This window comes from Lissotriton vulgaris, chromosome 7, assembly GCF_964263255.1.
Source record: "Lissotriton vulgaris chromosome 7, aLisVul1.2, whole genome shotgun sequence".
In the NCBI taxonomy this organism is placed as follows: domain Eukaryota; kingdom Metazoa; phylum Chordata; class Amphibia; order Caudata; family Salamandridae; genus Lissotriton; species Lissotriton vulgaris.
In genome coordinates, this window is record NC_141695.1 from 1,686,711,704 (window position 1) to 1,686,722,238 (window position 10,535).

At 48.8% G+C, this 10,535-nt stretch overlaps 1 protein-coding gene across 1 annotated transcript; it reads right to left on the minus strand.

The window, feature by feature from the left end:
* Positions 1 to 1,346: 1,346 nt before the first annotated feature.
* NPBWR2 (neuropeptides B and W receptor 2) lies at positions 1,347 to 2,480 on the minus strand. The gene has a single exon (XM_086929065.1). It carries the CDS (start codon positions 2,478 to 2,480, stop codon positions 1,392 to 1,394), a length of 1,089 nt encoding a protein of 362 aa, XP_086785191.1. The 3' UTR covers positions 1,347 to 1,391.
* Positions 2,481 to 10,535: the final 8,055 nt, after the last annotated feature.

Genomic DNA, 10,535 nt, shown 5'->3' on the forward strand with positions numbered 1-10,535 from the left:
AGAGTTTGTGACTATTCAAGTACGGGGATAGCTGAGGGGACTACAGCTCAGAACTGATGTACATTTTCAGAGCAGTGCGTGGGCCTCAGTATTTGAGAAGTATTTAAGGGTGCTGCAGATTAAAAAGAGGTTCACACACAGACCCGTGCAAGGATCCGCATGCTGGGATCTTGGAGGTGGTACAGGCCAAAGATGGAGGTGCACTGGCAGAGATAAGTGGGGTTCTACTGGGACAGCATTGGGCGTTGAAGGCCAGGAGTGAAATCCATTCACTGAGCTGTCTGGGATCCAAGAATGGGCAGGGGAGAGGTGCCTCAGATCACTACCTCCACGCCCTGATGAATTAGCAGCCCCTCCCCCTCCCCCTCAAGTGCCTTGAGACCCTCACGGGTGAGTAGCCGTGCTTTACAAATGCCTGATTGATTTTGTACTCCAGAATCAGGGGGTGCCTTAGATGCACATTGACAGAGCTGTGTGTGGGTTTTAGTAGTAAAGTAACAGTGGGGCTGTGTGCAAGCTGTGAGGGGCACTGACAGAGCTGTGTGTGGGAATTAGTACTGGTATAAAGGGGGCTGTATGCCAGCTGTGAGTGGCACTGACAGAGCTGTGTGTGGGAATTAGTACTGGTATAAAGGGGGCTGTATGCCAGCTGTGAGTGGCACTGACAGAGCTGTGTGTGGGTCTTGGTACTGGTATAACAGGGGGGCTGTGTGCCAGTCTTATGGTGCATTGGCAGAGCAATGTGTGGGTCTCAGTACTGGAACAGAATTATCAGTTACTTTTATAACAGTTTGTCCAATTTGGGCATCAAACCAGTAGGCCCTGGTGGCTTATTGTTGAGGTTTGAAGTGTAGTATTCAGGATAGATGAGCCAAATGCTCATGTAAGATTTTTTCTTTTTCCTGCAACATTTTGTCTCTTGCACAGAAATCCTGTGGGTAGTGTTAATACAGCACGGCTCACAAGCACAGATTCCCATGTCCTTCACAGTTTAAACCCTGTCCCCACCAGGGGAGAGAAAGCAAGAATCCACAGGTGGATCCTCTGTGACTCCTATGAAATGTGCTAGCGGCATTGACCTGTCATGCGTGGGCCTTGGTGCATTTCACTGAACCTCCTGGTAGACCCTGACTGGTGATGTCCAGTTCAGCTCCAAAGCCATGGATATGAGATGCCAAGTGGAATGTGCACTGCTGATGCACATCTGGGCCACAAAGAGACCCCTGCCTCCTCTGGTCCCTACAGCATCCTCAAATGAGGAGCACCTTCCATCAGTCTCCTATTTTGCAGAGTCATAAAGTCGTAATAAAGGAAGTCCGCGAAAGCTGGTCGGAGACCTCCACGAGTGAACAGCGGCCTTGACTGGGTCGGCAAGTGTGCCGACCCTCTGGTCAGGTGGCTCGGCACTCCAGCATCTTCCTGAAACTCTTCCGGAAGCTGTCATCCAGGAAAGCATAGAGGAAGGGGTTGAGGCAGGAGTTGGCGTAGCTAAGGCTGGTGATGAAGTATGACAGGCCGATGACCAAGGGGGTCTGCTGCAGGTCCGTTGTCAGGGCAACTATGATGGCCAAGTGGAAGGGGGTCCAGCAGAAGAGGCACACGGCCAGCACGATGAAGACCATGACAGTGACCCTCTTCTTGGCCTTGTCCAGGGCCTTGGCGTTGGAGTTCAGCCTCATGTTGCGCAACTTGTACAACATGACGGTGTAGAGGATGCAGATGGTGGACACAGGAATGGCAAAGCCAAGGAAGAGCATGTAGACCCGGCTTACCTTGAACCACAGCCGCTCGGGCTTGGGGAAGCTTAGGCCGCAGCTTTTAATCTTCAGGTTGTCCGTGTAGACGTTGGCGAAGACGGTAAAGGGCAGAACAATGACCGTCACCAGGACCCAGACCAGGAAGCTGACGATCTTGGCTGCCCGGTAGGTGCGGTGTGGCATCCTCTTTGACTGCACAGTGGCCAGAACCACCAAGTACCTGTCGATACTCATCACCGTCAGGAAGTAGATGCTGGAGAAGATGTTGTAGTGGTCGATGGAGACGATGACCTTGCAGAGGACATCGCCAAAGGGCCAGTAGTGTAGAAGGTGCTCAGCGATGTTGATGGGCAGGACCAGCGTGAAGAGGTCATCTGCGATGGCCAGGTTGAGGATGAACATGTTGGTCACCGTCTTCATCTTGGGAGCCTTGAGGATGACGTAGATGACCGCCGTGTTGCCAGTGAGCCCCACCGCGCAGATGACGGAGTAGATGACGGGAAGGATGATGTAGAAATCAGGCCCCTGGTCGAAGTACGTAAAGTTCTGCCCAGTGAAATTGTTATAATCGCAGTTCCCTCTGAGCGGGTCGCAGGAGGCACTGAGATTGCTCGCTTCCGAGAGGTTCTCCATGAGGGAAGTTGAGGCAGCGGTGCAAGCTGCAGACGGGGTTAATTTGGGGGTTGCAGACCCTGCAGCTAAACAAGGGCCCAACTCCAACATGTGATCCAACCCTCTAAATCCTTAACTCTAATTGTTCCGGGTCATTGATGAGGCAGCTCTTTGAGGAATCATTAATTTCCTAATGTCTTCCCACCACGCTCAGCGTCTGAAACACTTCCGGGTCAGGTTGTGCGCGGGTCTTCTTGGGAGCCAGAAAAGTGATAACCTGGGAAGAGAAAGATTCATTTAGGGACAGCATTTCAGAAAAAAAGTAATGCCCAACAATACTTGGATAGGGGAAGAGCTGCATGGGAGGGGAGAGTGGACCGGCCATTGGGAGCTCCCTAGCAGGTAAGGTCGTCAATAACACGCCAGGCACAGAATGCGTCACTTCCAGTCTCAGCTGGTCTTCCAAGGACTATTTCGGCTCAAAAAATATTGGCTCCCCACCCTGTGATGTAGGATCTTGGCTCTGTAAATAGCCATATTTACCATTATTTGTCCTGAATCTCACGCATCCATCGACTTCAAGAGGAAGCGTCAGGGTAGATCCAGTGAACGTCAATGAGATGCTGATCACTGCCGCAGGTGTTTGGACCCGCTGAGTTATCCCACTGTGATAGAAACATGTGACCTGCAAACCACGTACACGTCATTGTAGCAGATAAATTAACCCCGGCCAGCCTTACCGGGAGTGGAGCCTGGAGTATACACAAGCACGCCCACCATACACACCATGCTAGCTATACAACCCAGTGAGCCCTGATCTGTAGTTTGTACAGACAACGCTGCAGCAGGTGCATTAACACACTGCGTTTGGTAGTTGGGACTAGAATCTATGACCTGTAGATTATATACACACCTAGGTGTACCTATCCTTGAATTATTTCAATTCTATGAAGGACAAACTCTTGATTTTTAAAGCCTGCCCGTTAACCTTTCTGCACCAATCTGTTTTCTGCGTGACCTATAGGACATGGATATCCAATGATGTTCAGAGCCTATGCATTAAGGCTGTCAGCTCGTTTACTGCGACTGAAATCTTAAACCAGCAGGTGGCAAGAGTGTTTTTAGCTGGTGCATTAATCCGCTGAGCTATCTCACATGAATTGTAACATGAGGTCTGTAGACTACGGATTGATTGAACAGCAGGTGCATTAACACGATGAGCTATATTGCCAGGAGTAATCCAATTCCCCTTCGTCGACGCGACACAACTTTGCTTACCGCAGCACCTCACACTCACTACACCTTACACAGTCTCTGCGCGCCTGCCTAGACCCCTGCGACGCGAGACCAAAGTTCCTCTTGGAGGGCGGAGAAGCGGAGAGCGAGGAAAGGTTAAGGGGCAGGCAGTCCTTTATCTCATCTAACCGGACGTGTATGCACAATGCTTAAGACCCCCCCATAAATACATATTGGTATAGTCACCCTCAAGAGCTGCCCCCACAATAACACACATGGAGCACTCCGCACACCTGTAGGGCGGTGTCTGAGGGAAGCGCGACGAGTATATGCGAGAAGAGAGCTGGGTGGCCGAGTGGGGAGCCGTGGGGCTTCCGTGGCACCGGCACCCTGGGGGGGAGGGAGGGGGGCTCATCTGGGCGAGACTGGCAGTACAGACAGTCCGAGCCCGGGGGCATGGTTCTCGCTGTGTCAGGGTTGGCATGATGCGCGCTTACCTTGGTGGGTGGGTACGTGGTTCCTAAGCTGCAGCGCGGTGGCGCGGGTCCTCTCCCCTGCCTGGTGGGTACAGGAGTCCTCTGTTCTCCTCAGTGGAGTCGGTATGGGTGTCCCGTCCAGGGGTCCTCTTATAAGGTGTCTGGGACCTCGAGGGTCGACCCAGCAGGGCTCTTCCAGGCAAGGTGAGCGTAAAGGTCCTTGTGTGCCAGTAAGGTGCGCGCAGGGGTCCTGGTGTGCCAGTAAGGTGCGCACAAGGGTCCTTGTGTGCCAGTAAGATGCGCGCAGGGGTCCTGGTGTGCCAGTAGGATGAGCGCAAAGCTCTTCTTACCAGCAGGGTGGGTGCCAAGATCCTCTCGCTGAAAGGTGGGCGCTGTGGTCCTCTCAATAAAAGGGTTGGCGCAAGTGTCTTTCAGAGAGAAAAGTGAGCGCATGGGGTCATTTCACCAGAAAGGAGGATGCAGGGGTTCTCTCAGTAGTAGGGTAGGCGTGCGGGTTTCTCCAAGATACAACATAGGCGCTGGGGTCCTCTCAGTGAAATAATTAAGCAGGGATCCTCTCACTAGCAGAATAGGCGTTATAACGTGGGCGCGGGGGAGGGGGGTGGGGGTGAGTCCTGTGAGTAGAAACACGCACGTGTGTGCAGCAGTGCCCCCAGTAGAAACAGTGGCGTCGGGGGTCCTCTCGCCAGGAGGTGTCCTTCCGAGTCAGAAAAGTATGCCCTGGGGTTCGCTCAACAGAAAGGTGGGTGCGGGGTTATTCTCACCAGAAGGGGTCCTATCACCAGACGGTTGCGCAGCCGGGTCCTCTCAGCCGAAGGGTGGACGCAGAGTTGCGCGTTGCTGGAACGGTGGGCGCAGGGGTCTCCATCCACCAGCAGGCTGTGACAGGCGGTTTCCGCACTGACACGACTTGCCCGTCAGCCAGCTAACCCCTCTCTGCCCGGAGTTGAAGGGGGTTTCGTGCAGCGCTGCGAGAAGGAGGACGCTCGACGCAGCGCCATAGCGTTCGCAACACTCGAAAAAAGGAAACCCGCTGAACTTTGTCGTTTATCGAACCGCGTGAGGAAGATGTTCGTCGTTGCGATTGGATCGTTCTGCAAGGAAATGCCAGCTGTCGGGGGATGTGTGTGTGGGGGGGAGGGAGTAATCGTTTAAGTTGCGGGGTGGGGGGAGTGCGACGGTTAATGTGGGGTTTTGCAAGGTTGTGGCTGGCACGAGAATTTGTGTCTGCCAGAGTCCCTCTGTTCCAGAAACAACTCTGGGGTCTTATACTTTGGACCCCCTTTGCCCCCCCATCGAGGTAAATTCAGTAGGGGAGTCCCACTCTATGAGGCGGGAGTTGGGGCCGGTGCCCTCTGAGAACTAACAGATTGGAGGGTCAAACAAACACAACAGAAAAGTGTTTTTCTTTCCCACAGAACGGTTTCTTGAAACTCTTTTTGCTCAGAGGGTTTCTGGATGGCAGGAACTACAATGCACAATTAGAATTCCTAGGCGGGAGATTTACAAACACTTTGCGCTGGGTTAGCGCCACAAAAGTGACGCTAACCTGAGCACAATTTTTTGTTGTTGCCATTTTCCTTTCTGGAGAGCACTCTCAAAGTAGTGCAAAGCAGCGGTAAGCACTACAGTGCATTACTTAGCGCCAAGGGGGCGCTACATGGGCGTTCCCATTCACCCACCCATGCCTTTTCACGCACAACCATATTTATCAAGATTTTTAGACATGGTTTTGCGCCAAGAGTTAACGCCCCTTCAAAGGAGGCGCTACCAGGAGAAATGCTTTAATTTCTCCTTGCTTTTCTGGCTTTCCATGCGTGTTGCACTGTGCAGCATGCATACAAAGTGGGACAAGCTTGGCATCGTGTCTAGGCATTGTATTTTGTACAGGAAGGGTACCCTTCCTGTACGAAACCTATGCTAGACCCATTCACACACCCAAGCGCTATGGCGTAAGGTGTGTGCCTGGCGCACAGCAGCTGAAATCAGTGCAGGCAAAAGGGAAATGGGAGGAGAGAGCCATATCTCTGAAGATATGGCACTCTCCTGCTCCCTCCCTGTTGCGCAAGTCAAGTTAATAACACTTAGGGGCCCATTAGGATGACGGGCGGACTTTGCCCGCCCGTCATCCCATCGTAAATCGGGACCGCCCGCCATAAGGGCGGGGGTCCCGGGGGTGCCATTAGGATGTGCCCGCCACAGTGGCAGGCACATCCTGTATTTTCAGCATTGTGGCGGGCGGTGCTCTCTGCAACGCCCGCCACAATGCTGAAAATGCAATTTAACATTGTCATTTGCAAAGCGGCAGGCACCGCGCGGTGCCTGCCGCTTTGCAAATGACAATGAAGGGGGGTACCACAGGTACCCCCCACGTGCACACCCCACCTGTACTTCACCCAGGGGGCCCCCAGAGGGAAAACCGCATGCCTTTCCGTGGCGGCATCGCCGCCGCGGAAAGGCACTGAACACCACACATCATAATATGTCTGGTGGTGTCTATTAGACACCGCCAGCATATTATGCCTTTTCCGCCCCCGGCCGCAAGGCGACCGGGGCGGAAAAGTGGCGGGCGGTGTTTCCCTCCGTTGCGGTCCCCCCCGCCACTGTAATGTGGCGGGGGGGAAAAGGGTGGCCGGCGGGCATTTCTGTCGGGCGGATAGCCACCGCCACCATGGCGGTGGCGATCCGCCCGACATCGTAATGGAGCCCTTAATTGGGCCACATTGTGACCATAAAAGTAGATGTACACAATTAGTAGCCAGTACAAATACGTAGTAAAAAGCAGGAAACATAAAAAGCTGTGAGTTAGCCCTTACGTACATATGACGTAATGTTATACAACCTGTGCAGCCAACCCAATCAGTATTAAAAATAAAAGCATTATAATATCACTACCAGAATTAGAAGGTCATCATATAGGTTAGATTAGAACAGCAGTTGTTCTACATACATTGCCCGCTAAAAAGCTGGGAACCCCATACCATATCAGAGGGGATGATAGCATTTGCAAGTATATCAAAGCTGGTCTTACTTGTGCAAGTTGGCAGTTTTAAAAAAGAGGTTATGTAGGGCTAGGGGCTTCAGGGACTACAGGGAGGTTTTTGGGATTCTTAAAAATGACACCACCCCCTGATAGTGTTTGCCACAGCTAGATTTCTTCAGTCTATGTGGTATACGAGGTGTGCAATAGTAAAGTTGGAAGCGCACACTTCGCCTCATGTACAGTAGAACATCCTCCGCAATGCTAGCGGCTCTTCTTGATGTCTCTTGGCCAAGGGTTATTTTCAGGGGATGTCATACTTCTTTTTAATATTTTTGTATACTGATATATTAGTTTTTAACTGATGCCTTTTAACATTTGTAGGAACTGTACTATATGAGATTTTATATTTAAATCATCCATAATCTGTTTTTACTGTGTAATTCTGATGTGTGTATTGTTTGTATGGCCTTTTTATGGTATTTTACTGAAATAAAGCTCTTTTGACTGACTGAAAAAAGAGGTAAAATGCACTTAGACCGCAAATCATATATTAACCACAAAAAAACATAAAATGCATCAAATCTTGGACCGAAAAGTCATACCAAGAACAGGGTTTTAGAGATCCTACTTTTGCAAAATATTGTGGTACTGTAAGGAGCCAGTGAATGTAATTAAACCTAAATCTTGATAACAGAAAACAATGATGAAAATTATTGATAAACAACCAAAAAGGTTTGTCTAAAATCCCAGGGCTTATTATCATGTAATATCTAACTATGAGTTTGGAGAGTTCAGATGTTTCTCTTTCCAGCCTTTTCTTGGTTAAACATTGACTTTTAATGGCTTTCACCTCCCCGAGGTACAATTGTCTAGCTCCAGGCACCCCAATACCGTGAGCTGATGTAAAAACATAACTTAGCCAGGGAATGTCTGTGGACCTGTCTAACTTCATCCAGTCCTCTAAAATAGTTTGATTTAAGCAAGGCTTAAGCCTAGACCAGATTTTTAGCCACCATATTAACAGGGCCACTGCAATACAATCTGAGATATAACCCTGCTCTAAATCTTCGTGCACCATAAATGCAGGGATACTTGGGGAGCAGCTAAAAGTTTCCTTAAAAATTAATTTTTAGCACCTTGCAGATCAATTACCTCCTCATAGCCCCAAACCTCACTGCCATATGTTGTCATAGGGATACATTTCTCATTGTAAACTTTCAATAAGGGCACTAAGGGTTTGCTCCCTAATCTTCTAGCAAAGTCCAATGTTGCCCCTGCGGCTCTCGCTAGAGTGTTTTTCTTCAATGCTCGCTGAGCCACCCAGGATCCCTTTTCATCAAATAGTACACCCAAATATGGATATGTTGGAATGTTGTACAACTCCCCACTTTTGCATAAAAGTGATCTCTTCTCGCACCTGGTCTTTCCCGATGACATTATATAAGGTTTTGTAAAATTAATAGAAAGGTCCAGTGAAACCATAACATCAATAAAAGTATTTACAAGTCGTTTTAATCCAATTGGTGTCCTGGCAGGTAACACTGCATCGTCAGAATATAAAAGGGCAGGGATAGACTTTAAACCAACTCTCAAGTGTCCTTGCTTACATCAGATAATCTGCCCCTAGGTTATTGATATAGAGTGTAAATAAAACTGGACACAGGATACAACCCTGCCTCACTCCCCTCCTGACCTTCCATGGTTTTGTTAGGGACCCATTTTCATTATATCTAGCTGAGGCAGTCTAATGTAAATGAGACGAGTGCAAGAAGGATACCAAATCGACACCCATGCCTATCTCTAGCAATGAAGGCCATAGCTTTGATCTGTTCACTCTATCGAAGGCGGAAGTTAAGTCCATAAATGCCATGAACATGCGACCTTTCTTGGCAAGGGTGTATTTGCAAGTCAACATAAGTAGAGTCATGCATTCGTCCACCGTTCCCATGCCTTTCCTAAAACCAAATTGCAAATCCGATAGCAAGTTCTTTTCTACCAACCAATTGCTTAAATGATCTAAAATTACCGTACCCATTATTTTTGCTGCTGAATCTAATAACAAGATCGGGCGGTAGCATGCTGGGTATTCTCCGACGCCCTTTTTAAAGATAGGTAAGATTACTGCTGTGGACCATGAAAGAGGCGGGCCAGCCACTGTAGCAGCATTAAAAACACTTGTTAAAATCTTTGCCCAAGTGCCTGGGTCTGATTTATAAATATCCACTGGTATCCCGTCGGGCCGTGGGGCTTTACGCGCTGAGGCAGCCGCTATAGATTTCTGTACTTCGTCCATCTTAAAGCATAGAAAAAGCAGTTCAGTATTAGGTTCCCAAGGGATATCCGTATGTTCTACGGCCACCTCAGTATAAGTCTGCTCAAAATGGCTGACCCACCTATCGGCAGGAATGACGCACTCTGTTTTTGACATATCATTATTTCTAAAGAAAGGGCTATTTACAATATTCCAGAATTTAGAACTATTTGTCATAGTACTAGCCTGATTTGGATCCTCCCAGGCCTGTTCCCTAATTTATTCTTTTCTTGCTTTTAATGCTATATTGTATGCTTTCCTACGGACTTTAGTCAATTCGTGATCCCCAGGCTTGTATTTTACTGCAACAATTAGGGCTTTATGGGTTTTGGAGCAATCTGAATTAAACCATTTAACCTCTTTGTTGTCACCTAGTCTTCCTTTATCAGTTACATTTATTGCAATCTGCTTATCCAAGTTATCGAATGCCTCTAATACCGCGTCGGGTTCAGTACGAGTATCAAGGCACTGCTCAATGTCTTCCCTACCTTCGGTGTACAGCTGGTTTAAAAAATCCTCCAGTATAATCTTCCCCCACCTTATGTTGCCGGCCTAGTCTGTTGGATATAATTCTCTATTCGCCAGAGCCATAGGCTCTGTTCCCCGAAAGACCATCAAACCCTTAAATTCAACAAAGATTGGGTTGTGGCCACTATAAAATGTCCAAGATGAGCTCACTTTCATTATGTTTTGAGACAACGGGCGGACACCACAATGTAAACTATGGTTAAACAACTCCCCCTCCCATAAAAGGAGTGCATTGCCACTGACTCCCTTGTGTACTCTAAACAATGAAGATTGGTGTCAGCTAATATACTCTCTTACAGGGTGCCTTGGGGAGAGTGTTCAAAATGAGCCACAGGAGCCATATTATCCGATGTTCCCTTATCCAGAATACAATTTAAAGAGCAATGATGTACATTAAAATCCCCCATTATGATAAATTTGAGGGGGCCGGGGTATGACTATCCTGTGCCGCGGGCTCTATGAAGCTTTCTTGGAAAGCTAAATGTTCACTATCATGGGTCCTGTGAAAGGAGTTATAAAAATTAATAACTACCAAAGTTGGGCTCGTGGGGAAAGTTAATTCCACTGCTAACAGGTGTGGGGATGAGCTAGCCATGCTCTTAATAGTACAT